A 26,215-nucleotide genomic window follows, 5' to 3' on the forward strand; every position below is an offset into this window, starting at 1 on the left:
ATATATTAGCATTTGATGTTTACTAGTAAACAACTATGGTTTATACAGCCTATTCATATGTTTCATTAAAATAATTTCATAGATTGCGTGCACATCATGAAGAACCTACTCTTGACACAGAAAACTGTATGTATATGGATGAAGAAGTTAAGGAATATTGAAATTAAGAATACAACTTGTCACCTATTGTCTACATGTGGACACCAAAGTCCAAAGTTGCCATGTTGATTGGATCACTTGCTTAACTACACTGATTGAATCTATTGCTGAAACTTGTGTGTGTAGGCCTATGGATCGGTCTGAAACAGTTGCAAATGTAAAGGTACCCTTCAATCCTTGCGCGTATAACCTCATGATTAATGAAAGAACAGTTTATTATTCTCATATGAAATAATGAATAAGGTTGGCTTGCAGTAAAGTGTAATCCTATTAATTATATCAACTTCATTTTGCTCACCTCGTATCAACATTTGGTTCTTGAGTTCTTGGGGTTGCTCAATCAATAGGGTCACAAGAGTGACTAATCAAATCAAATGCCTTCAGGAAATAGATAAGGACTTAGGAACTGAAAGGTAAGCGGAAAAGCCCCATGGATCCTGGACCAAGAGGTGACACCCCAAGAAACCTACAAAAGATCTGCTTTTGGGGAATGAAGACAGTTCTGCTTTCGTGGCTGCGAGGTCAAGATACAGGCTCCAGAGCCCTGTAATGCTTTAAACTGTTGTACTTTTTTATATGCTGGATGCTTTGGATAAATAAACCAGCCAATTTTAAGAATTTGACACCATGCTCTCTGACTCTTTAAAAGAACACGGCGGATTCTAGCTAATACATAGAAAGTTTGCAAAATGGTTTAAAAAATATATTTTCATGGTTTGGAGTAGAATGGCTAAAATCCAACAAGTTTCAACAGAAGTAAGTTACCAACCATACATAATGTATCTCGAATGTGGCTGTCTATAGAGAATTTAAAACGTGCTCAAAAAGTGCTCAGGACATTAAAAAAACCATTGCCATGGTTATATCTTCTCATGTTGCTTGAGCCAGCTCTCCGTGTGGATTTCTAGATGATTATTTGACATGCCGCAACATAGTGGTCAGGCAGGTTCGAATCTCACCCTTACACCTCTATCAATGGCTGAATTGCCCTTGAGCAAGGCACCTAATTCCGCATTGCTCCGGGGACTGGAACCAAAGCCCTGTATCTAAATAATTGTAAGTCACTTTCGATAAAAAAAAGGCATCAGCTGAGTGTAATGTAATGCTACAGTGTAAGGCAAATTCCACAGCGGCACTGCGTCCAGGTAAGAGCACTTCATTTCTCCTTCACCGTCAGTGAAGTGGCCTGGCTTGCGTTTCCCAAAAACCCTTAATATAAATAGTACTTAAGCCTAAGTAGTACTCAAGTATGAGGGGCCGCCTAGGCAATATACCACATCACTAAAAGTTTATGCATACAATCATTTCAGAGGTCTACATACAATATTTTTTTCTCGCACATGCAAATACAATGGTTGCGCCAAGTGCATGTGCGAGGTAAAATAGTGTATGTATAAACTTTTAGTGATGATGTGAGACCTATTTCTGATGTATTGCCTAGGCGACCCCTCATACTTAAGTACTACTTAGGTTTAAGTACTACTTAAGAGTTTTTTGGAAACGCAGCCCAGGACATTAAAAAAAACTATTGCCATGGTTATATCAACTCATGCTCCTTGAGCTAGCGCTTGTTCCTCATAGGGTTATTTGATATTATGGTGTAAGGCAAAATCCACAGCGGCACTACATGCAGGTAAGAGCACTTCATTTCTTCTTCACCGTCAGTGAAGTGGCCAGGTGGTCTAGTACAGTGTTTCCCAACCTTTTTTGTCTCATGTACCCCCTAAGCCTTTTTCGTGCCATGAGTACCCCCTAACTCATGTTCTATATCTCGTTCTCTATCCCAGTGTTACTATGCTCCATGCATTGCTAAAATATATTTTTTTCCAAGTACCCCCTGCAGTGTGCTCGCGTACCCCTAGGGGTACACGCACCCCTGGTTGGGAAACACTGGTCTAGTAGTCCTTATGTCTCCACACTGCTGCTTCCCCCATAGACCAGGCTGGCATCCATCGCAGCTGTCTTGGGGTCGTAGTTAGCCATGGCATTCTTATTGACCACTGGACAGAGATCCTGCTCGCACCATCTGCAAATTTAAACAATTCACACTGAATAAACCTGCTAGGGAACAAGATTTTCTGATTTGATTTTTTGAATTTGATCTTTACTTGAACGTTTTCTAAGTAATAAACAAATATTTTGTAGTATGGTCCAAGTAGAGTCATTTTTGCAGCTAAAAATGGCTATTTTTGGAAATTCAAAATGGCGGACCATGGAGAAGATCCCCCTTTTCATGTATGAAAAGAGCAATTTTCCCAGTCATAATGAATACTTAGAATTTGATGGTGGTGGTAAGTATTCATGAAAAAGGTAACATTAGTGAATAGGCAGCATGAATTCTGGAAATAAACAACTAAAAATCGCACACAGTGTCCCTTTAAAGTCCATCCATTCATTCAATACTTCATCTTTTAACTGGTGTGTGTTCCTGTTCCTGTGCATGATTGTGTTCCCTGCATTCCTTCCTGCGTCAACAGCCAAGAAATAACGCAACGACTGGCCCTGCATTTCATCTATCAGTGTTGGCGATTGAACAAAAACGATCAAATCCAATCAAATTGCTGCTGCACATGACACATTTCCAGCCGGAATGTATTGTAATTCTTCTGTGCATGTGCGCAGAATCAATTTGATCAGATTTCCTAGTCTTAGGTTCAATCACATCCTTGGCTAGTACGGTATAAACTAAACAACTAGGTTTTCACTGGAAGCATAGGGCTATTACAGTATGAAATAACTACTAGGTTCTCAATGGAAGCATAGTGTGCAGTGTTACCTCAGAGCAGCATAGACGTCAGCAGGAGACGCCTCCTCCCAGCAGGCGTGGTCTATGAGCAGCGCACCTGGAAGAGGCACAGAGAACAAACTTCTCTCAAATATCTGGCTCTGGTAAAAGCACATGGAAAAAAGTTTGAGGCTCTGTGTTTAGTGACCAGAGATATCCACCCCAGCCCCAGTTTATTGTAAGTCCTGATGGAAATGTAACTAGATCCATCCACTACATTCAAATTTCACTTTCTACAGACAGGACTGGGACCTCTGTGACATGCTTCTTGTTATAATTTTCTTAAAATATTCATTATAAAATATTCATGCATTTGCATTGCATACCCATGTAGACGCGTGCCAGGCTGTATGCAAGATCTCTCGCCGCCATCTCCATCACGGCAGGTGGCTTTCGGACAGCTGAGCGCATGAACTCCCCCAGGCCAGAGAGGGCGCTGTTCACCGCCCCCACCGCAGGCAGCAGAGCATGGTCTGCGGGAACTGCCATCGTCTTCATCTGCGTGGGAAAGAGAAACGGGGCCAAGTCAAACATCTTCACAACATTCCATTTCATTATTCACTCGTCTTCACGTCCTCAATTCCTCCTCTCCTTGGTTCTTGTTCCTCTGGTCGTGGAGGAATCAAAAGAAGAAATGATGGGAGGATGGAGAAAACATGCACCCCATTTTGTTTTTTTTGTTTTTTTCCCTTAATTTAACCCGGAAAGTCCCATTGAGTTAGACTACCGGTAACTCTTCTTCCAGGGAGTCCTGAATGTCGCCTCCCTCCTCCATCCTAGTCATGCTCTCAATGGGCAGTCATGAGTAAGAGGTTAGGGCATCAGACTTGTAGCCCTAAGGTTGCCGGTTCGACTCCCGACCCCTCCAGGTTGGTGGGGGGAGTAATTAACCAGTGCTCTCAGCCATCCTCCTACATGACTGAGGTACCCTGAGCATGGTACTGTCCAGGGTTTGACATTACCTTTTTCGCTTGCTGGCCCTTGTGGCTAGTGGCTTTCCCAAGTCACTAGCCATTCAACTATTGCACTAGCCACAAATTTGATACTGTTTTCTGTTTGTTTATGAAGACACTGTACATCTAACCTCAGAAGATGAAGTGCTAAAGCAAGAAGATGAGTGCACAGCTTGCTACATGGAAATTAATCAAACTAACAGAAACTGAGTAACTGAACTTTTTCTTGAACTGAAATACAATTGATACACAAGGGACAAAGTGCAGAATATAGGCTGTTCTCATATGCCATACTATAGAATAAGTTACCTGCCAAATTGGCTAGTGACACTAAAATTATAACCAGCCACAGCCAAGTTTTACCAGCATTTGGCCGATTGGCAGGTGCCAGTGTCAAGCCCTGGTACTGTCCCGCCGCACTGCTTGACATGATAGATACTGTAAATGGAAAAATGCACCATTTTTAAACAAGTGGTGAGAAATGAGGTTTAACAATGTCCTCCACATACCTTTACGACAGCAAAAAACGAGTCCAACACTTGGCCAGAGGTTTTGGAGATGCAGCGGAGAACATCTAGGGCCAAGATGTTGGTCGTTCCCTCCCAGATACTCAACACCTGCAATGGAAAACATGACGAGCAGCACCCATCAAAATCAAGGAAGGAATCAAGGAAAAAATATGTCTATGCCTGGGATAGCGAGAGACCTCATTTCCGCCCCTTGTATGTCCAATGCAGGTGGAGATATTGACAATCAACCTGACTTTGAACAGTTGTTTGTATGTTACATTACATTTGGAAGACACTTTTAGCCAAAGCGACAATGGAGGACATGATCAGAGCATGCATCACTTCTAGATACAAAGTGCACAGGAAATATACAGAACAATAAGCACAAATGCCACGCATGGTCCGTTTTTTTATAGGTAAGTTAAGTACATTAGCACACAGTAGAGTACACACACTCATACAAAATCATAGAAACACTGCAGGTCTGAGCCAGCTCAGGCATTAGTGCAGTAAATAATCACGAAAGAGAAGAGTCTCTACCTGCTTCTTGTATCATCGTCATTTAACCCATTTTAGCCTGGAGCGACATACGCTGCATTCAGGCTCTTGGGATTTTAGTTTTTTATTAAAAATGTGGGTATGTTAGAGCTGAATGAAACACATTCTAATGTACAATGAGGTTCCTGGCTTTTAAATGCAACTTATTTCATATTTCTATGTGCTTCAGAGGCTGAGATATTTAGGTTTTAATAGGCGGAGGGCACCTTTTCCCAAAAAGGGCTTAGGCTAAAATGGGTTAATGTACAGCCAGTTCTTGAGATCGTCCTACCTGTGCATCCCTGAGCATCCTGGGCAGTCCTGTATCTTCAATGTAACCTTGACCTCCAAAACATTCCAATCCTTCAGAGACCACAGCCACAGCCTGGGGACAATACAGTCGGCAGCAGAAACAGTTTGACATAATATAATATAATATAATATAATATAATATAATATAATATAATATAATATAATATAATATAACACAATATGGACACCAGCGAGGATCAAAACCATTACAGTGCATACAATTCTAATCTAGACATTTCATACCACAGCTACAAGATGTATAGATTCACACCAGCAATGTGCATAACTGCTACTGCATAACTACCAACGTTGCACACTGAGGAAGGCACACGCCGAAAAGCGTCTGTGCACAAAAATAAAGAAAAGTCTGATGCAAGGTGCGCCCCCTTCTCTTTGATTATAACTACCAACTTCACATGGAAGGAGAGACCCAGGTGCTGGACAAAAAAAGTCAACGCTTTTATGCAAAACCTGGTGCCGAATCCAGTAAACGAGCGAAAATAAAGTAGTGAAACCGTAAAGAAGCAGTGCTGTGCTCTTCCTCTGAAAACTGAATACTACAGTACTCTGAAAAGCTGCACCAGCTAACAAAGAAACATTCAAGGTGGGCAAGCCCTCGCACAACAATGTTTGTTTCTTCAACTTATTGTGGAAAGGTAATCGTCACCTGCCAATATGAAAAAAGAAAACATCAAAGACAATGCTGGGCTCTGCCATGGCTCAGGCAGTAAGGCACTAGACTACTACAACTGAGACCTGGGTTTGTTTCTTTTGCCGAAACGTCCCCATCTCTCTCTCCCCACTCGTTTTTTTTTTTTTTAACTCCAACTCCCATTGTCATTGTGACACAGCACTCCACAGCACACAAGTGAACACTGCACACTGCACACAACAAAATTGCATTTATGCCTCACCTGTGCAAGGGGGCAGCCCTCAGTGGTGCGGTGGGACGGTACCATGCTCAGGGTACCTCAGTCATGGAGGAGGATGGGGGAGAGCACTGGTTGATTACTCCCCCCACCAACCTGGCGGGTCGGGAGTCGAACCGGCAACCTCTGGGATGCAAGTCTGACGCCCTAACCGCTCACCCATGACTGCCCTGACTCGTTTCCTGTATGTCTCACTGTCCTATCTTCATACATGGATTTTTGTGTTTATAAACAGTGTTGTGAGGAGGTGCAAGACACTGGCAGCCAACCACGTGAGCTAATTTTTTGACCGACAGCGGTTTCCAACAATCAGAGGTTGAGTTGTGCGCAGCCAGGATCGCAGGGGAAAATAAACATTTAGAACCCATCTATAATAAAGGTGTAAAAGTCCCAAAAAAAGTCACAAAACATCATCAGAAAAGGCTGAGTGACTGGCCTGCTTGCCCGTGTAGAGCTTGGCCACGGTGGTGAGCAGCCGCAGCAGGTGGAGCTCCATGTCTGAGGCCACGCCCCCCTCCTCGCGGCCCAGCAGGTGGCACACCTCCATCATCAGCAGGAAGGCGGCGCGCGTCTCCACCTGCATGCACACAGTACAGTAGACTTTTTTTACTTTTAAAATCCCTTTCTTGAACCATTGCATTGTATTCTTCCCCAAAAATGGTCAACACACCCCCCAAGCCCCCGCCAACCCAGCCTAACCCATTTAAATCAACCCATTACCAATGGACAACGAGCCCTTCACCAGTGCTGACTGACCATACCCCCTTGTCCACATTATAGAGGTTGGGCGGGCTTGCTCAAGAGACCTGGGTTTTTGTGAGGCGTGAATGGGGTTTGTGTCGGGTTCAGATGCTCTTGTGTAGATGGAGGTGACAGGGAATAAGTTCAAGCCAGTTTCTTGATTGAGTGACTTGTTTGGCGGCCACAAGGTATTTTGACGACATACTGTATATGTCTGCAAAAGCATTCTACTATTAACTGATTATTGTTCTGTGCAAGCTGTAGTAATGTTCTAGCCAAGAAATCTTCTCTATTGGGGGTTTAGCTCGCTAGGCTAGTAATGTTCATTTTGGCTGGAATGAAGTCAACTGTGTTATGATTTCATGACTGTTCACCAGTAGGTCTCGTCCAATGCATATCAAGCTGACCAGCCATATAGCCTCATGTAGATTAGCTCACATTGCAATGCTGTTATGATGAGGAAGTGAAATGTAAAGTGAGAGGCATGGCCTACCTCCATCCTAGCCATAGTTTGCACATGTAAAGGATGGCTCTTCAAGTATTTCCCAAAGACAAAACGATTGGTTGCATACTCTCGGCTCATCTGGATGATCCTGAGGATAACAATTACATTAAATTACATGGGGCAGTCTCATATTTCTGTCACTCCTCCCTACTAAAGATGACTCCCAAGGATTCCTCTGCCCATAGACAAGCATGGGCTACTGAGTTAAACGAAGAGATAGGAGAAGTGTTTTGGGAACAAAGCTTAGAAAATATAAATGATTGCTCAGTTAATGTTAGACATAACCTGATACAATTCAAGACATTGCATCGTTTGTATTATTGTAAGACAAAAAATTCACAAGTTTGACCCATCAACATCACCACTTTGTAACAGATGTAAAATTACTGATGGGACACTTGCCCATACTCTCTGGTCTTGCATTAAGTTGTCATCTTACTGGTGTGATATTTTTCAATGTTTTTCTAAAGCCTTCAAGAAGACATTTAAACCAGACCGACTGGTTGCCATCTTGGGAGGGATAGGGGCTCTTCTTTTGGCTAATACATTTGAGGCTCAAGCTGTGTCTTTAGGGATGGTTGTGGCAAAGAAAATTATCCTGCAGATGTGGAAAAGTGACTTTGCACCAAGCTACGCAATGTGGCTGAGGGAAATGGGGAATGTGTTGAGCCTGGAGAAGATCAGGTATCACAACATAGACAAAATGAAGTACTATCACAAGTTCTGGGATCCTCTACTGTCCTACATAAGAGGAGAAGACTGACTCCTGTATTGCAAGACCCGAATGCCTCCTATGCACTGTAACGTAACACCATTTCAAGGACTCTGATAAATGTTTGTCAATATGTGCTTTGTTCTGTGTATAACAAAAAATAAAAAATATATATATATATATATATATATATATATATATATATATATATATATTTAAAAAAAAAAAAATTACATTACATTACATCACACTTAGCTGACGCTTTTATCCCAAAGCAACTTAGTTATTACAGGGTATTGCTTGGTCACCCCTGACTTGAGTATAAGAGGACACCGTACATTCGGTTCTGAAGTGAAGCAACAGCCGGGGGACTAGACCCCGAAACCAGAAGAAAATTGCCAAATCCAATTCATCTCTATGGGATACTTAAAACTCCTTACCAATTCTTGCCGAGTCTAATCTATTGCGTGCAAATAGTAGTTTACCGTTTCAAAGATTTTTTTCGGGCTGACGCTTTATTTTAGAAATGTATTAAAATTGTTTAAATGACCAATAAGCATTGTTAGTTGATTTGATTGACAGTTATAATTCTTTTGATTGACAGTTAAACCCAATTGTCGTCCTATCAGCGCTTGTTCTCAGCGTTGCTAAGGTACGAATCCGAAAATTTAGGGCAGAAGAATTCTCACAGCTCAATCGTGGATGCTTTAAAACTGTGGAATGTACTTTGTGATACAATAGAAACACGCTGTCCATGTTGTATACACGCCAGTGTTGGTTACAGTCCCTGAGGTCAGACGTCTTGCTCAAGGGCACCTCAGCGATGGAGTGTGGTAAGGAGTGGATGGCTGGGATTCGAACCTGCAACCCTCTGATCTAATGTCTTAATCTCATCTCTCTCTACCACCGGGTACAGGTCTTTTCGTCGAATGGATTCTTGAGAGGGGACCATTCGAACAAAACGTTGGACCATTAGTATAAGGCAGGGGATCTTTAGTCGAGGACGGTCCGTCTACCGCAAAAGCCTACGAAAGGTCCTTAAAATTGAACTAAAGATCCTTAGGTTTCAACTAAAGGTCCCTTCAGTCTGCCTATATTAGAAATGTAAATCAGCTTTTTTAATGCGGGTTTTCTTAGAATCAGCTTTTTTAATGCTCATTTTAACGGTTTTGTCTATTTAAATATGTTCATTTTAACGGTTTTGTCTAGCCTATTTAAATAGGCCTAAATCAGCTGTTAAGTTTTGTTTTTTGTTGATTTAAACATGTAAATCTATAAATAAAATGTACTTACTCGTTTTTACTGGTATGTTGTTGTTGTTTTTACGATTACGTCGTTACATTTTTGACAATTTAGCCTTTGTTTACGCCCTTACATTTTTTGACAACAAAGTTTGGCATGAACCAGAACACTAGGCTTATATAACAGTGTTGAAAACATTACAGAACCCATGCACCTGTGTTAAGTCCATGGCTACAGTAAAGAGAGAGAGAGAGAGAGAAGTTAAATCGTTACATTAACACTGCATAGGAGCGCTCTCTCTCTCTCTCTCTCTCTCTCTCTCTCTCTATCACTCTCTCTCGCTCTCTCTGCCTGGCGAGGCAATGTTCTTGGGCGGTAACTTTTTAGATGCGAAGCACCAGCAACAAGAGAATGCTGTCTGCCGACACTTTGATGTTTCTGATTCTGAATGACAACAAAGTTCGCGCATGAGCCAGAGCACTATGCATATAACAGTGTTGAAAACATTACAGAACCCATGCACCTGTGTTAAGTCCATGGCTACAGTAAAGAGAGAGAGAGAGAAGTTAAATCGTTACATTAACACTGCATAGGATCTCTCTCTCTCTCTCTCTCTCTCTCTCTCTCTCTCTCTCTCACTCTCTCTTCTCTCTCTCTCTCTCTCTCTCTCTCTCTCTCTCTCTCTCTCTCTCTCTCTCTCTCTGCCCGGCGAGGCAATGTTCTTGGGCTATAGTTTTATTAATTGAATAAGCTGGTAGCTGCCTATTTTGTTTCATAGCCTGTCTTTTATTGTTGGAAATCGTCCATCGATCCAGTCAGGCTGCCTATTTTATATCCTATTATTCCCGTGTGTCCTAGGCCTATTTCTTTTGTTCGAAGTCTAAATAAAACTGATTTACCCGCGATTCATATAGGCCTAATAATGGCACAAACTGAATGACAATAAATAGTTCGCGCATGAGGCAGAAAAAATAACAGTGTCGGAAAACATTATAGAACCCCTGCACCCGTGTTAAGTCCATGGCTACAGTAAAACAAAAACAAAAACACTAAGAGCGAGAGAGAGAAGTGAAATCGCTATATTAACACTGCATAGGAGCGCGTTCTCTCTCTCTCTCTCTCTCTCTCTCTCTCTAGTAATGTATCTAGTATCTAGTAATCTAGTATGTAAATCAACTGGTTTTCAGATGTGCTTCATAAATAAAATGTACTTAGGCCTACTCATTTTAACTGGTATGTTGTCGGTTTTTTACGTTTATGCCGTTACATTTTTTGACAATTATCTAGGTTACTTTCTACTCCTTACATTTCTGGAACAATATTTGAGAAGCTTTTTTTTCACTTTTACGCCGTTACTTTACTCCATTACATTTTTTGACAAATATCTGTAGGCCTATGTTACTTTCTACTCCTTACATTTCTGGAACAGTATTTGAGTAGCCCCAGCTGCGGGCAGAGAGGCGGGACCAAGCACAGCCTTGTTGCTTTGAATCAGGGCAGCGTGCGTCTACTGAGCACATTTGGTTGTCATGCAGCGAGTTTTCTGAGTAACTTTTTAGATGAACGCTTCTAGCTACCGTCTTCTGTAGGTCTGGAATATACCTACGTGTGGAGTAGGCCTAGAGGTGCGCGGTGGATGTATTATTTCATCCGCAACCGCTTCTTAGAATTTCTAATCCACCTGCTATCCACCCGCCCTAATGTTTTTTCTCCAATTTCCAAAACCGAATCCACCCGCCATCCGCCTATTAGTTTTTAGTATTTAAGATGCCTGAGGCACATAGTCGATCGTCTTTTTCAAGCAGTGCAGGTCATTTACATCTTGCCAGCCTATGTTTAAAAAAAATCTCTAACTTACAGCGATTCCCAAGTTGTCTCCACCCATCGCACAACATGAAAGTTGAAACGTGCAGATGCTTTAATACAGCCTAAATTTTAGCAGTTTAAATACCTCCAGTCCAAGCAGCACAATCGAAACTATTGGCTATCTAGCTTACAATTTTGGCTGGTATCCAATAAGACGAGTCAAGTGACAGTAGAGTCCTTGCAAAAGAGTGCAGAGAATTACGTCGCGCGTGTGTGTGTGAGCGAGAGAGGGAGAGAGAGGGAGCGATTCCAAACTTGTCTCCATCCATCGCACAACGTGAAAGCTAACGTGTATGCTTTAATGCAGCCTAAATTGTACCAGTTTTGCCTCCTCTCCAAGCACCTTTTTAAGTGGTGGCAACCATGCATGTTTTCTGTGGAAAACATCAGGTCCTCATGGCGACGCCAGGCTTGCTGAAAACGGTGACAAACACATTCAGAATACACATTTCTTAATGGGAAGTTGTTGAGAACAAACGGTTCGCTAAATGGCATGAAGTCTTGTCATGCAAATGACCTGCCGTTTTCAGTGGAGTCATCCCCCCTCCCGCATAGACAACCCTTTCAACAAGGCCACGCAGAGTGGACAGTGGAATGCTGCTTGAAATAAGTCGATAATGAATAAAATATTACGCGCAACGTCTACAAGAAAAGTAATGGCTATTATTACCGTTGCGCATAAAGATGAGGAAGGGATGGATAGATGGATGGATGCTGTCCTATGGAAGGGGCCGTCAAACAGTCTACATGACATCTTCATTAAATAAGTATCCATAGCCTACTGTGTTTGACGGCCCCATCTTCTTGCAAATATTTACGCGCAACGGTCATAATGGCGTCTCGCACTACACATGCTCGGATGATGCCAGAGGCGAATAGCAAACAGCCAAATTAAGGCATATTCGACATAGACTACCACGACAAGTTACCGTTTGGGTCGCAGTTGGATGTTTATTCAGTAGAATTATGTGCGTTATATCAGCTCCATCCACCAAATGCAGCACAATCCCCGTTACTTTCACGTGAGGTTCAAATGGACATTACTCGACAAAAATTCAAGTCTGGGTACCAACAACTGAAGTAGGCTACAACATAGAATATGTACCACATATAGGGGTATTACCACCCAGCCAACCAGCCTCCTCCAGCCAACCATCCGGCTCAAAGTGTTCAGCCTGTAGCAGGATCGATAGATAGCTAATGATGGTCAGGGCGCACATCAGTGGTTGTCTTTTTCTGGAATACTGTCGCAGATCAGATAGAAATGATCCTGTTATGAACCCGAGTTTAGTAGATATCGCGCAGTGAACGAGGCAGCCTGCAAACAGTTTGAAGCGCAATGTGGCTGTAACAAGTTAGAAAGTAGCCAAACTCTGTTGCTTGTTAACCTTTTTAAATTATGCGCGTAATGGTGGGGTGGCGTCCGCGCCAATGTCATATCCTGAGCGTATTGCTCGGTGCGTAATTCCAAGAGCAGTATGAAAAAGAAGAAAAGGAAGATGATGGGCTGACCGAAACGTTTGTCCCCTGTCTGTCGGTTTTATTTACTTTTTTCGGCTTTGTTTAATACAGTTTTTGATTCTGCATTCAGCTCCAGTGTGCTACTCCTTTCTTTCTTTTTAAATTATGAGCGTTCCACGAACTATCTTTCTTTGCGCACGCTATAAAATGGCAATAAACATGTTACTATAAACTACTGGTTTACTATGTATGCTTTCTAATGTTGGTAAAGGCGGCATAAGCGGGATAATGTATTGTCCACACGTGACTACGGAAAATATATTTCCTTCGAAGCGGAGTGTGTTATTCGCCCCGTAGGAAAATATTTTGTAGTCTAGGTGTAGTCTACTTTTTTGAAGTGGGTATACTGTATATTCTCGCATTTTTTGAAACGGGTATACTGTATATATTTATGCCATTCTAAATAATGGATCAATCAATTTTAAGTTGGTATACTGAATCCCCTAAAATTTAGAAGTGGGTATACTCCGTATACCTGCGTTCTACCACTGCGTGTGGACAATACATTATCCCTTACCTTTAAAGCTGTTGTAGGCCTACATTTAAAAAAAAATCGTCGATATTGTAGCGGTGCAACGACTTAAGTTTTAAGTTATGAGATGGGCGCCAGTCAGGCAGCAATAAGACTGCCGTTACCTTTCCAAAAATGAATACAAATCAGTGACCAACACATTAGAAATAACTCAGATCATCACAACGAATATCTTGTCTTATTTTTAGTAGTGCACTTTTGCAAAACCCTTGTTTGCAGACTTGTGCGCTTGTTCTCAATTTGGAACAGCTCACATCACTATTTCATACTGTATTTATGATTTTTAAAAAAAGAGCTTGCATTGACACGCTGTTTTCATTTCGCATTTCTTTCAAGTTCATTTGGCATGCTTTATGGAATTAAGCATGGTGGACCATTCATAAGACTTCATTCTAAGATATCTGTTTTTATAACGAATATAGGCCTAGATGCATACAGTAGAACCATTGAGAGTAAATAGAATGGAGGCCAAATCAACGCTATTTGCCATTCAACTTGGCTTCAACAATGAAATAGAATTTTGGCCTCCATTCTATTTACTCTCAATGAGTAGAACAAATAACGTAACAGTGATGCGTTAATCCAGGACCAGTTTGACGTCTTAGGACAATTGTAAATGGCAGCTTTTGATTCTGCATTCAGCTCCAGTGTGCGACTCCTTTCTTTCTTTTTATATCTTTTTATATCTTTCTTTTCTATCTTTCTTTGCGCACGCTATAAAATGGCAATACACCTGTTACTATAAACTACTGGTTAACTGTGTATTCTATGCTTTCTAATGTTGGTAAAGGCGGGATAAGCGGGATAATGTATTGTCCACATGACTACGGAAATATATTTCCTTCGGAGCGGAATAACAGCTCTCTGCCTTCGGCATCGGGGGTCTTATTCGTCCCGTATAGGCAATATTTTCTTATAGTCATGTGGGACAATACATTATCCCTTACCTTTAAATTACTGTTGTAAGCCTACATTTTAAAACATTTCGTCGGTATTGTAGCGGCGGTGCAACCGACTGTTTTTAAGTTATGACATGGGCGCCAGCAAGGCAACAATAAGACTGCCTTTACCTTTCCAAAAATGAATACAAAATCAGTAACCAACACATTAGAAATAACTCAGATATATTATATAGACAGATGTAGTGCACAGGGGGTAACGCTGCTATCTCACTCCAGAGGAGGCAGAGGCAGTCCGCTACGATATAGTATATTTATAAAATAGGCTATGAAATGGCCTAATGATAAAAAACTGAACTAAAATGAAAAAAATAATTTTAAAAAATAGGGACGCACGCACGCACTTTCTACACCTTTCGATTTTTGTTTTCATTGCATTGTGGTGGTAGGCACACAAGTTTGATAAAATATAAAAATAATAGGCTAATAAAATAGGCAGACTAAACTAAACATCTGCCCAGTTAAACGAAAGGTCTGCATGGGTTGAACGTAACGTCCTTAGGTCTTCGACGAAAAATCCTCAGGTACTGCACGAAACGCCCCATGCCTTCTACTAATGGTCCAACGTTTTGTTCGAATGGTCCCCTCTCAACAATTCATTACACGAATCGTCTCGAATTCCTACCAACTACCTTCTCATTGACGCCACCGCCGATACCGTGTTGTGGATCCGCGTCAGGGTTAGCATGTTAGCAATGGAGGCCACCCCTCTCCCTTCAGCTGATACCTTGAGGGGAAGAAACAGTATTTTGCTTTAAATTCAACTAACTTTTAATGGCTATAACATGCACGTACTGTATATGTTGCTTGACACAGTGGCGTTTGCTAGTGGTATGGCGTGGGTATCGATGGAAAACCAAAACTCTTTGTATAATATGACCTTAATAAATGAGAATATTCATAGGAAACTACTTACCTTGCACAGATTTGCAATATAATACAATGAATACACTATATATGATTTAATATAATATAATGTGAACATGTATTGCCTCGTCTGTACACTACGCGTAGTACTATCATAATCTATGATTCTAATGGCGTGTTATCAAGCTAAGCTTAGGACAACAACAAAAAAAACAATCACTCCCATGAGCCACCAAAGATATCCAAGATTAGATTATAAGATTAGATTGAGTAGAGAACTAGAGTGACCACAGTCTCATGTTATGTCACTTGAATGTCACATCAGACTCGTGGAATAGACAACTGCCCAGTGGAATGTCACTTGAGGTCACCGTGAATCTCACATGGTATCTGATTCTGCGTCAGCTTACAGTCTTTGCATTGGTTTCAGGGTTAATAATGGAGTACTTAGCACAGTTACGGTTAAAGTTACAGCTCAGTGTACCTGGCAGATACTTTTCTCCAAAGTGACCTTCATGGAAATGGGTAGAAAAGAGTGACTCTAAAACCTTAATTCACACCCCCACGGAAAGAAGGCAAGAGGAAACCATTTACAAGATAATGTTCCCTTTGCAAATCTTTTTAATGAAAAGATTAATCTTCTGATCATTTTGTGCTTTCATCATCTTGGACACAATTACTACATCTCCATCAGATTACTGTACCACTGAACACCAAATGGGCCCAAATGGGTCAACATTAGAGATGTCCGATATTGGCTTTTTTGCCGATATCCGATATGCCGATATTGTCCAACTCTTCATTTTCGATTCCGATATCGGCCGATACCGATGCCGATATATGTGGGTTATTTTTCCTCATAACAAACTTTAGGTAACATTACAAATCTGCTGTTGTGGAACAAAATATGCTTAATTTTATTGTAATGCCCCACTAGATGCATTCTTGAATGCAACAAAGCTTTCCAAATATTAACATCGTCTGTGCAAAATAGAAAAATAATTAAGGAGAAAAGTGTACAGTAATTCAAGCATTATTATATCGGTTTTGATAGGTCAAAAATCCGATACCGATATTGACCGATATTAAATTTTATGCTATTATCGGGCCGATAATATCTGTGGGCCGATAATATCGGACATCTCTAGTCAACATCGTCCCCTGATACACTTTATGTTAAGTTTACATTAATTCATTACACCATGTCATCGTGCGGCCGTCTTGCAAACTGCTTACGTTTACAAACAAAGTTTCTGTCCTGTCAATAAAAAGCTACTGTTTACAAACAAACGGGGATCGGCTGATTTGCTAGTCACAAGACTTATCAGCCATCACGTCAGCGCAAACCGCAAACCGCGGCAACCTAACTGATAGAAGCTCGGTTACTTCTGTCACATCGACAACAACTGATCTGCTAGCCTCCACTGATAAGTATGGACATCTAAACCATACGAGTTCATAATTGTCCTACACTAACGAGGTCTCTCCCTTCCGTAACCGGGCAGCGAGACAAAAAAAAAAGAAAAAAGAAAAAAAAGGAAAAGAAAAATGCAAGGGCCTCTCTTTCTCTCTTAAGAAATCTGATGCGTGCTTCAATTTTCAGGCTACTATCTTTCAACTTTGAGTTTATTAATAGTCAAAGATAGGCACCTAGTGTCGCATACTGTAGGTCTATTAGAAGGTATTAGGTGCATTCATAACCAAAAGAAAGCCCAACTAGAACGTGGCTCACATGGTTGAAGCAGTCACCGGAGACATACACTTGCTACGTGTAGTCGGTCACAATTGGTGATTATAATACACATTTCTTCAGACCATGACAGTTTATATTTATGTCAGCAAAAAACACTCATGTAGGTTACAGGCGTGTTCCCTCCATTTCTTTGTTGATAGTCCGTCAATGGTATTTCAATGATAAAAACGAGCTTAACAGTTAAAAACAAGGTCCTTACAATTTTGGTGACATAAATGTTATAACATAGGTTCTGCATGAAAGGATTGAGGTAAAAAATAAAACTACTTGGGGGCACTGTGGCACAGTGCGCTAAGCCCCCCAAATTTGGGCTTACATTGCCCCTGTGGGGTCATTTCCCAGCCCGGACCATCTCTCTCTCTCTCTCAATCATTTCCTGTCTACTCTCACACTGTCCTGTAATAATAAAGGCCAAAAATCCCCCAAACATACAGAAAAAAAGCTTGATGTGAGTTTTTTGTGTTGTGCATACTGACCAGGTGAGCGGGCAGGCCGTGTAGCAGCAGCTCGGCGGTGGGCATCTGCCGCGTGCCCAGCTTCTCCTTAAGCCTCTGCACCTCGATGCCATTCAGGTTGCCCTGCCCGTCTCGAACCTCCGCGTAAAACAACGACAGGCCTCCACTACCCTAATAAAGGGCGATCAAGCAGGTCATGAGATGAGACCAAGGAGTGAATGGAATACAACATACACAACCACAACAACCATACAGTAAATGGAAACCTGGGGCCCTGGTCAACATTAGATGCCTGTGATGTTCAGAACCATGTACAATTTCATATTATGCCTCTGGTGATGTTGTGGGTTTGTAGGTGGCCTCAGGTGATTTGAGATAGGGGATTGTCCCCCCTGAAATTTAGAACATGTATGCAAAAATGTACAATAGCCCACATCCAAGTGTTAGTGGTGCACCAACAAGACAAAAACAGCATAGGCAACTGCAGGCCCCCCGGAAGCATTTCACACATGAAGGTGAGCAGAGCAAATCTGTTGCCAGTTGGAGAGCAACGGGATCAATAGACCGTTTTTGACCCAGTTTGAAGGTGATTCATCTAGTTTGAACCAGTTTGAACAGGTTTAAACCGAACCAGTCTGAACCAGTTTTAATCAGTTTCACCAGTTTAAATTGTATTCAACAGGTTTGAATCAGTTTGATCCAGTTTGAACAGGTTTAAACCGAACCAGTCTGAACCAGTTGTAACCAGTTTCACCAGTTTAAATTGTATTTAACAGGTTTGATCAGTTTGATCCAGTTTGATCAGGTCTGAGCCAATCCATCTGGTTACAACCAGTTTAATTCAGTCCAACCAAGTTTGAAATAGTTTGGTCCGGGCTAAACCAGTCTGAAACAGATTGAAGTAGTTTGATCCGGTCTGAACAGGATTGAATACAACACCTTTAAACTTGTTTGACATGGTTTGAATCAAACCAGTCAGAACTGGTTTGAAACTATTTTAACCAGTTTGAGCCAGTGTGAACCAAACCAGAATCAACCGGATTAAACCAGTTTGAACAGAATAGAATAGAACAGAGTAATTAATTCCTTTGGCAGTATTGCTTTAGGGAATGAGAGATGCCATCAGCAAAGCATCAGAGAGATTGACAGTATGAAAGTACAGCATCATGTCATTTACAGTACACCATGTCATTTATGTTTTTAGATCATGCTTTTTCTTTAATAGCCACTGTGTTGCTGACGTAATTTGTGATACTGCGTCATATCTTTGCAGCTATAATCTCGTGTTTTAATCATTATTAGAATTAGTAGTATTTTGAAAACCATGAGCAGTTTAGGATTAATTCCTGTTTAAGCATACTGTATGTAAACACATTCAAAGAAGGGCATTTTACACCGGATATCGGATTCATCCGTGCAAACAAAACAAAACCTGTTTAGTTTGTCCGTCTTTGTCTGGTATCCGTGCCAGAGTAAGTGTCATATCTGCGTCAGTTGCTGATGTGAACCATTTGAAGCCTTGGAGCTTGTAAGTACCATCATCTTGTGGCCAGGCTACGGTCTCTGTTCCAGAGGCTGAGGAGAACAGTGTAAGAAAAAATATAATCTTCAGTTAAAGTAATACTTTCCCATTTTTGGAAGAAAAAAAAGCTTATTTTACACCTCTCCTTGAGTTAAATGGTTGAGTTTTACCTTTCTCCTGTACTTTCAACTATTCTCCGAGTATGGCAGTGCAAATTTTACCTCTAAGCTAGCAGTTAACATTGAGTCCTATGAGACCAGTTAGCCGCCAGCTGGTCTCATAGGACTCAATATTAATTGCTAGCTTGGATGTAAAATTTGCACTGCCATACTAACAGAATGGCAGGAAGTAGAGGGGAAAGGTAAAACTCAATCATTTAACTCAAGGACAGTTGTAAAAGTATCACTTTAAGACTTCTTTCTGTGTGTTTCTGGTTAATATCTGCTCCTGTGTGAGCTCTAGCCAGTGAATTATGAGAAATCTGTACCAGCGGGAGACATCTCTCCCAAGTTTATCTCAGGCAAGAGTTACCACTTAGCTGGACCTGTATGTTTTATTCTTCTTTGGTGTGTGTCCCATTAAAGACAATTTGGAAGGGAGGAACATGTTTTCCAGGCTTCTCAATCTCTCTCCTTTCACGAAAGTCAATTGTAAACCTGATCTGATTATCGTAGTCTTATTGTGTATTGTCAAATTAATTCGTTTTCTAAACAGTCAAAATCAGATAATGGCATAAACTACATGATGGCGACAGATGTATTGGTGAAATTGGAGACAGGTCTAACGTGCTGTAGCCTCAAAGTGTCTGTCCTTAACAGTAGCACACTAACAGTACTTGAAAAGACTTCACAACCATAGAACACAGAGCCTTTAGGACTTGGTTGTTGCCGTTCTGGCAACAGCACATTTTAAAACGGGGGTCATGACTTACTTAAAAGATACCAAAAAAAAATATTGTCAAGCAAAATGTATGAATGTTTAAAAAAAAACGCTTACTGACCAACATCAGATCCTCCCTTGCGCTCTGTCATCCACTGGCCAGAAGTCCAGAAGTGTTTGGGGTCCCGCGAGGTGAGTCTCTGAAAAGCCTCTTCCACTGACACAGACCTACCTAATGACTGGAGGACAATGTGGCAGAGACAATATGGCAGAGACAACATGTCAATATACAAGACAGTACACACAAGCAGGAAAAGGTGTAGGTTTGACTTGGAAAGTGGAGGGGACATTAATATGGCATTAAATTGTCCATGTGTGCTATTTTTTTTCATTATACCAGGGGTGAGGACCGGCTAGGTTTACCTCAACAGGCTTATTGGAGAGCCACAACTTAACCCTGAAGCCCTCTACAATAGACAGCTGCAGAGGATAGCTGAGTCCATCTTACAAGATGACTCCCATCCACTAAATAAAGAGTTCCAGCTTCTGCCCTCTGGCCACAGATATAGCCTGCCTGCCTGGAGGCTTTGTCCCCTCTGCAATTAGAGAAATTAATAATATAGCGTCCAAACACAGGCTATGATTCTCTATAGGCCTATATGATCATGTTATGTATGTGTCCTATGTCCTGAATGTTTTGTATGAGCGAAGCTCACTTTACTGCAAATCAAATCTACCCTTGGGTACCAATAAAGTAATCTAATCTAATCTAATCTAATCTCAAAAGTGGTATGGACATGTCCCTACCATCTACACCTAAAATTAAGCCCATGCAAGCAGAGCTGTAGAAACTAGAAGTAGAGGTACTCATAGAGATGTAATTACAAGACTAGCAGTATGATATTACATGGTTTTCAACTATGTAATATCATACCACTAGTGTTGCAATTACATCTCTAAAGAGTACCTCTACTTCTACGTTATGCAACTCTGCAAGATACAGTGAATATGCAAAACAACGCAGCATGCCAGGTAAGGTAAAATAGACATTCATTCATGCGAGCTGCATACAGTGTGTAATCAATGCTCGTGAATCCATTTGTAATCCAGTTACATCAAAGATCCTGCATGTCCACACATAATGTTTGAGGTTTTTTCTTTAACAAGTCCGACAGGCGGACAAAGATACGTCCGCCTATACACTGTCTGCCACCTTGTGGACACAGGAGGGCATAACACTTTAGCGAATGCGTTTCAGACGCACAGACCGACCGACCGACAGACCAACTGACCAATGGATGGACATACCCTCTTATGGAGATGCTAGGACGCATCTAAAAACAAATTCAGACCTCAATGACTTTGGCTGCTCCGTCCGTCATGGCGAGGGGGCAGGTGTACAGGCCAGATGAGGGGGCGTAGAGGAAGATCTTGGACATCTGGTAAACCCGACTACATGGAAACAAGCAACAAGAGATTCAATCAGCTGGGTACAGCTGATACTAAAGGTGCACCGTGTAAGATGGTGGCGCAGGGTGGCTGGCCAGAGTAGGTGTTGCAATTATGCAGCTCATTGAAACGGTGCTGCCTATTGCCAAATTTGATCTTTTCATGAATATTTTCAGAATAAAAAATATTTACGAGTATGACCAAAGCACAGTACGTTTTGCAGCTAAAAATGTCTATTTCTGGAATTTCAAAATGGCGAGCCATGGGGAAGATTCCCCTTTTCAAGTACGCAAAAAGTCATATTGAATTTGATGGTGGTGGTAAGTATTTGTAAAAAAGGTAACATTGGTGAATGGGCAGCATGGATCCTGGAAATGACCTACTAAAAATATTACACAGTGCACCTTTAAGTCCTGTGCTTCAAAGTCAAAGGGGCCTCCTTGGATGCAGCCATGTGCAGTCAGAAATACTTTCTGGGTTGACCATGTAAAGTAGAGTAGAGTATCATTTATTAATCCTAAGGGAAATTAAGGTGTGCATAAATACAGTACATACATAAATACAGAAGAATACATAAAGACAGTACACACAACATTGCACATATAGTCACCATATAGTGTATATACGTATATTCACAAAGTCAGACCTCTCTCTCTCTCTCTCTCTCTCTCTCTCTCTCTCTCTCTCTCTCTCTCTCTCTCTCTCTCTCTCTCTCTCTCTCTCTCTCTCTCTCTCTCTCTCTCTCTCTCTCTCTCTCTCTCTCTCACACACACACACACACACACACACACACACACACACACACACACACACACACACACACACACACACACACACACACACACGTTGCATAATTCGTACTCATTCTTACTCATCTCAGTTTCAAGAATTTATTTTTTATTTTTTAGCTAAACTAATCCTCCCTTAGCGTGGGTTAACCTGAGAATGGAGGTAGCTAGAAACATACGGTATTCACCTATGGAAAGCTGCAATTCCCAGCTTTTAAACAAGCCCTGCAATGTGTCTGTAGATGGCAATAGCTGGCATTCAAGCGATAAAATTTTGGGGCTGGCACTCAATGTGTTAACACATAATAAGGAAAATAAACTTACATACCTGTAAAACACAGTGGCAGCTAAAAAAAGGTTTAAAACTCTAAAAGCAATGACATTCCACTGTATTTGACCTTACCAGGCGTTATTTCACCAAGTATCGTCTTTGTGACTTTCCTCCACTGTCTGTAATATCAATTGTATTGTATTGTATTGTATTCTACTCTATTCTATTATTTTCTTTTCTATTCTATTATATTCTATTCTACTCTAAGGGCCTCCGCACATCTGCTCCGCCAAAGTTCGATTCCATTGTTGTCAATACAACCCCGCACACCGGCGCCGATGTCCGTGGACAGTCGCGGACGTCGGCTAGCGATTAGAGATGAGTTCTATTTTGTCGGAGCCGCCCATTGACTATCCATGCCAAGTTCGTGTGAAATTGGGTTTGGGGGTCAGAATTGTGTTGGAAGCGAAAGTGCTCCGCAATGCTGTCGGAGCCAATGTGCGGAGGCCCAAACTAACCTCCACTCGCCGTAGCGCCTCTCGTAGCCGGCGGCCACCATCCCCTCCTCTGCGGAGATCTCCTTCATGCGAGACCAGGCGGGACAGGTGAGGATGCGGTCCACCCTCCGGCCCCAGGGGTCAAAGTGCTTCAGGCGCGGGGGGTTGTCCTCGCACTCCAGACCCAGCACGTCAATCTCCTCCACCACGCGCTCGCCAAACCTCCTGAGGTCCTCCTCCACATCCTAGGGCAGCAGAGTAGAGAAGAATCGAGAAGAATAGAATAGAATAGAATAGAATAGAATAGAATAGAATAGAATAGAATAGAATAGAGTAACTTTATTGATTCCCGAAGGGGAAATTCAGGTGTCAAGTAGCTTATACACTAAATGCCCACGTGAACATTTAAGACACATAACAAAAAGTCAGGGAGGGGACAAATAAAAACTAAACAGAACAGAACTAGAACTAAGAACTAAACTAGAACAGAAGAGAAATACTTTATTGTCATTATACAGGAATAATGACATTTAAGCTTCAACATAAAGTGCACACATTAATAGTAAACATAGGGAAATGTGCAGTGTACTGAAAACAATGTATGTAGCCTTCTACAGTGGTGATGCAGCCCAACCTATGCCTGTTCACAGAGATGTCTAAAGTAAAAGTAAAAGTAAATTGTAAGTACAACACTAGCATGTGATATTACATAGCTGTTACACAAGTTAGTCAATTGCACTTAATGCGGTAGATACTGAAAAACACAAAATTGATCCAACCAGTGCTGGCAGAGTTAGCTGATGATAAAACAAGTACACAGGTCTACTGGTTCCTCAGACAAGTTACCTGTGTTGGAACGAAACTGTGTTTCTGTTTTTTCACTTTTACTTTTACTTTTGACATCTCTTCTGTCATTCAAGTCATTCAAATGATGAAATGGTCGACTGTGTCTAACCCACCCTTGAAGGTAAGTGTCGTCGCAAATAACTCTGCAGTAGTGCGTCCTCCAGGAAGGGGTTTTTCAGCAGGGGCTTGTTCTGGAAGAACGTCCCTATGGAGGAGCGGGAGAACACGGGCCCTTCAGGCAGGTCTACTGCCACCGGCTGCTGCTGCTCATGGGAGTCCGTCCAGCTCTGCTGCTGCTGGTGGTGAACGCCGCAGCTGCATGATATAGGCCGACTCAAGGGGAACCACCAGACACACCGGCCAGAGGTGCTCGCAGCCTGCCGGCCAAACCAGACCAGGGCCATGGGGAGATCTCGGGAAGGGCCTGTGGCAGTCCTATGATGATCCTAAAATAGAATTGAACATAAAAGAACGAGACTGAGAAGGAGCTTCTTTCCTCATGCCATTTGCTTACTTAATTCCTCCTAATTAATTTGATTGAAAACACACACATACACGCACGCACGCACACTTTTCTTCTGCACACTTGTTTTGCACCGGCCATGCATTTCAATACAAGTGACACGAGAGTGTCTCTATGTGACAAATAAATATCCTTGAATTATGACACTGTCATATCATGCGTATGACGCCGGCATCTAGTGAAGTGTAACTGAACGTGTTTATACTTTCGAATGAAACGTTATTGCAAGGACTATACAAAGTGGTGTTTTTTTGGTTCCTAGAGACGTGTACAAAAAAGTACAAATAATTTATTTTATATAAATACACGGCGAAGTAGGCTCGTTTGTTGTTCGTTTTGTTTACTTATTTCCATGTGATGGATCTGATATGGATCATGTGATAGTAATGCAAGGCAAGTATTTTAACTATTTCCCTTGCTTGACCATATACAATCTGCTATGACAGGAGGAGGATGGGAGTGCTATTTGGTCAGTTTTTTTCTTAGTACTGTATCATTGTTTTGTTTTTTTCTATCTATTTTAAAAAGGTCACAGCACACAATGTGACCATTGCTACTACTGTGTAAGAGTAGGTTAAAGATAGCAGGAGCAGCATCTGTAGAAGGGCTGCATGCCTGAATTCACCCCTTGCATAATATAACCGCAGAAGGGTTTTCAGGTGGTGGGGGGTTAAGTGGGTCAAAGTGTAAGCAGCGCATTTGTGGTCTATATTCAAGAAGATCATTCAAGATGAGTCTCTAAAAAAGAATAAAGGTGGTGGACATCAACTGCACTTTCTCAAGGAATCATTGTCAGGCATTTACAAGACATAACAATGACGAAAAATGATATTGTAGCCTAGTCTACTTGTCTCTGTTGTCTGCCAGGTTACGTTTTGTCGCAATGGTTTGTTTTCTATTTTCCACTAGTTGTTTTGTTGGAGTAGCCTACTGGAAATATTGCTATGCTGCTGTCGTATCTAGCACAGTTGTCCGTTTCTTGCTTTGAAAACTTTAAAAATCTTCCTACTTGCCTTTTCTTCCGATAAGGGTCTGTGTTGTTGTTTTATTCTACAGGAGCATTATGAACTTTGACACGTTCAATGAGTCACAGCGCCCCCCTAGGTTAGGAGGGGAGTCTGTATGAGGGGCAAATTATTAATTAATTAATTAAAATGTAATGGTCTACCTATGAATTCTGTTTCTGTAGGCCTATGTTATGTTGCCTAAAGGAGCACAAGCGTACAATAAATAACTATTTCGAATAATTCACATACTGCTTAGGCTACATTATAGGCCCTGTATTTATCTGAACGTAATTATTAAAAGATTATTTCATTGTTTTTTGCTATTATTATTAGGCCTTTTACTGTAAAATAATAAAGAGGCGGTTGCATTAGGCCAATATTTATGTCTTAGTTTTCTGATTGCTTGTGTGGGCTTACTTTGCTTCTTTTGCTTCTTTCTTTTGTACTTTTGGTAGACACACTTCCCTCTGTAAATAGGCCTACTTTTAAAAAATCTTTTAAAGTCTGGTTTTACAGAACAGTGTAATTGTTTTTAAATGTGGTGCTCATGGGTCTGTGTTTCTTTTACCATGTTATTATTTAGTTTTAATCATAGAAATGTGAGTCTTGTCTTCTTGTGTTACATGTAATGTTTTGTTGTTTCGTCTGGTAGCGTTGTTCCATGTCTTTTGTGTTTTTCTTTTGTAACTTTTAACTTGCTGTCTCTTGGCCAGGACTCCCTGGGGGAAAAGTCACTGTGACTCAACTGGGAAAAATAAAATAAAAAAATAAAATTGATACAGCTTTTTTTTTTTGTTCGGGGTTTTTTTTTAGGTCTACTGTTATTATTGGTGAAACATAGAATTAAATTTGATTCGTCTTGACTTGTAACAGTTGAGTTGAATATAATTAATTAGACTTGTATGTGCTCATTTTTTTTTCTAAAACTTTATGTATGCTTTTATTTATGCTTGTGAAGTTTTGTTTATTCTTTCCCTGCCTTGTTTTACTCCAACACACTGCTTTTGTATGTAGGCCTATGAACTTCCAGCACATGCAATAATACATTACAATTAAGGAGGCTGAGAAATCCATGCAAAAAAAACCTGTTTTTTTA

General features: G+C 41.2%; 1 protein-coding gene across 1 annotated transcript; it reads right to left on the minus strand.

The window, feature by feature from the left end:
• Positions 1-1,639: 1,639 nt before the first annotated feature.
• On the minus strand, positions 1,640-25,153 carry LOC134450888 (acyl-CoA dehydrogenase family member 11-like). The gene is made up of 16 exons (XM_063200926.1): positions 25,122-25,153; positions 23,703-24,035; positions 22,765-22,988; positions 21,091-21,190; positions 19,860-19,977; positions 18,770-18,912; positions 17,359-17,508; positions 14,895-14,989; positions 7,419-7,518; positions 6,621-6,761; positions 5,236-5,328; positions 4,407-4,514; positions 3,271-3,442; positions 2,936-3,002; positions 2,054-2,185; positions 1,640-1,842 (listed from the first exon to the last, which is right to left on the minus strand). The coding sequence occupies exons 2-15, from the start codon at positions 23,991-23,993 to the stop codon at positions 2,065-2,067; spliced, it is 1,923 nt and encodes a 640-aa protein (XP_063056996.1). The 5' UTR covers positions 23,994-24,035; positions 25,122-25,153; the 3' UTR covers positions 1,640-1,842; positions 2,054-2,064.
• Between the last annotated feature and the right edge of the window lie 1,062 nt (positions 25,154-26,215).

This window comes from Engraulis encrasicolus, chromosome 1 (genome assembly GCF_034702125.1).
Source record: "Engraulis encrasicolus isolate BLACKSEA-1 chromosome 1, IST_EnEncr_1.0, whole genome shotgun sequence".
Classification (NCBI taxonomy): domain Eukaryota; kingdom Metazoa; phylum Chordata; class Actinopteri; order Clupeiformes; family Engraulidae; genus Engraulis; species Engraulis encrasicolus.

Excerpts from the sequence above, each read along its gene's own strand:
- LOC134450888 (XM_063200926.1), bottom strand. The coding sequence starts at position 23,993 with ATGGCCCTGGTCTGGTTTGGCCGGCAGGCTGCGAGCACCTCTGGCCGG. Across the intron at positions 7,519-14,894 it reads GCGGTGGCGTCAATGAGAAG|GATCATCCAGATGAGCCGAG; the intron begins GTAGTTGGTAGG and ends TGTTATCCTCAG. Across the intron at positions 3,003-3,270 it reads CCTGGCACGCGTCTACATGG|GTGCGCTGCTCATAGACCAC; the intron begins GTATGCAATGCA and ends TGCCTCTTCCAG.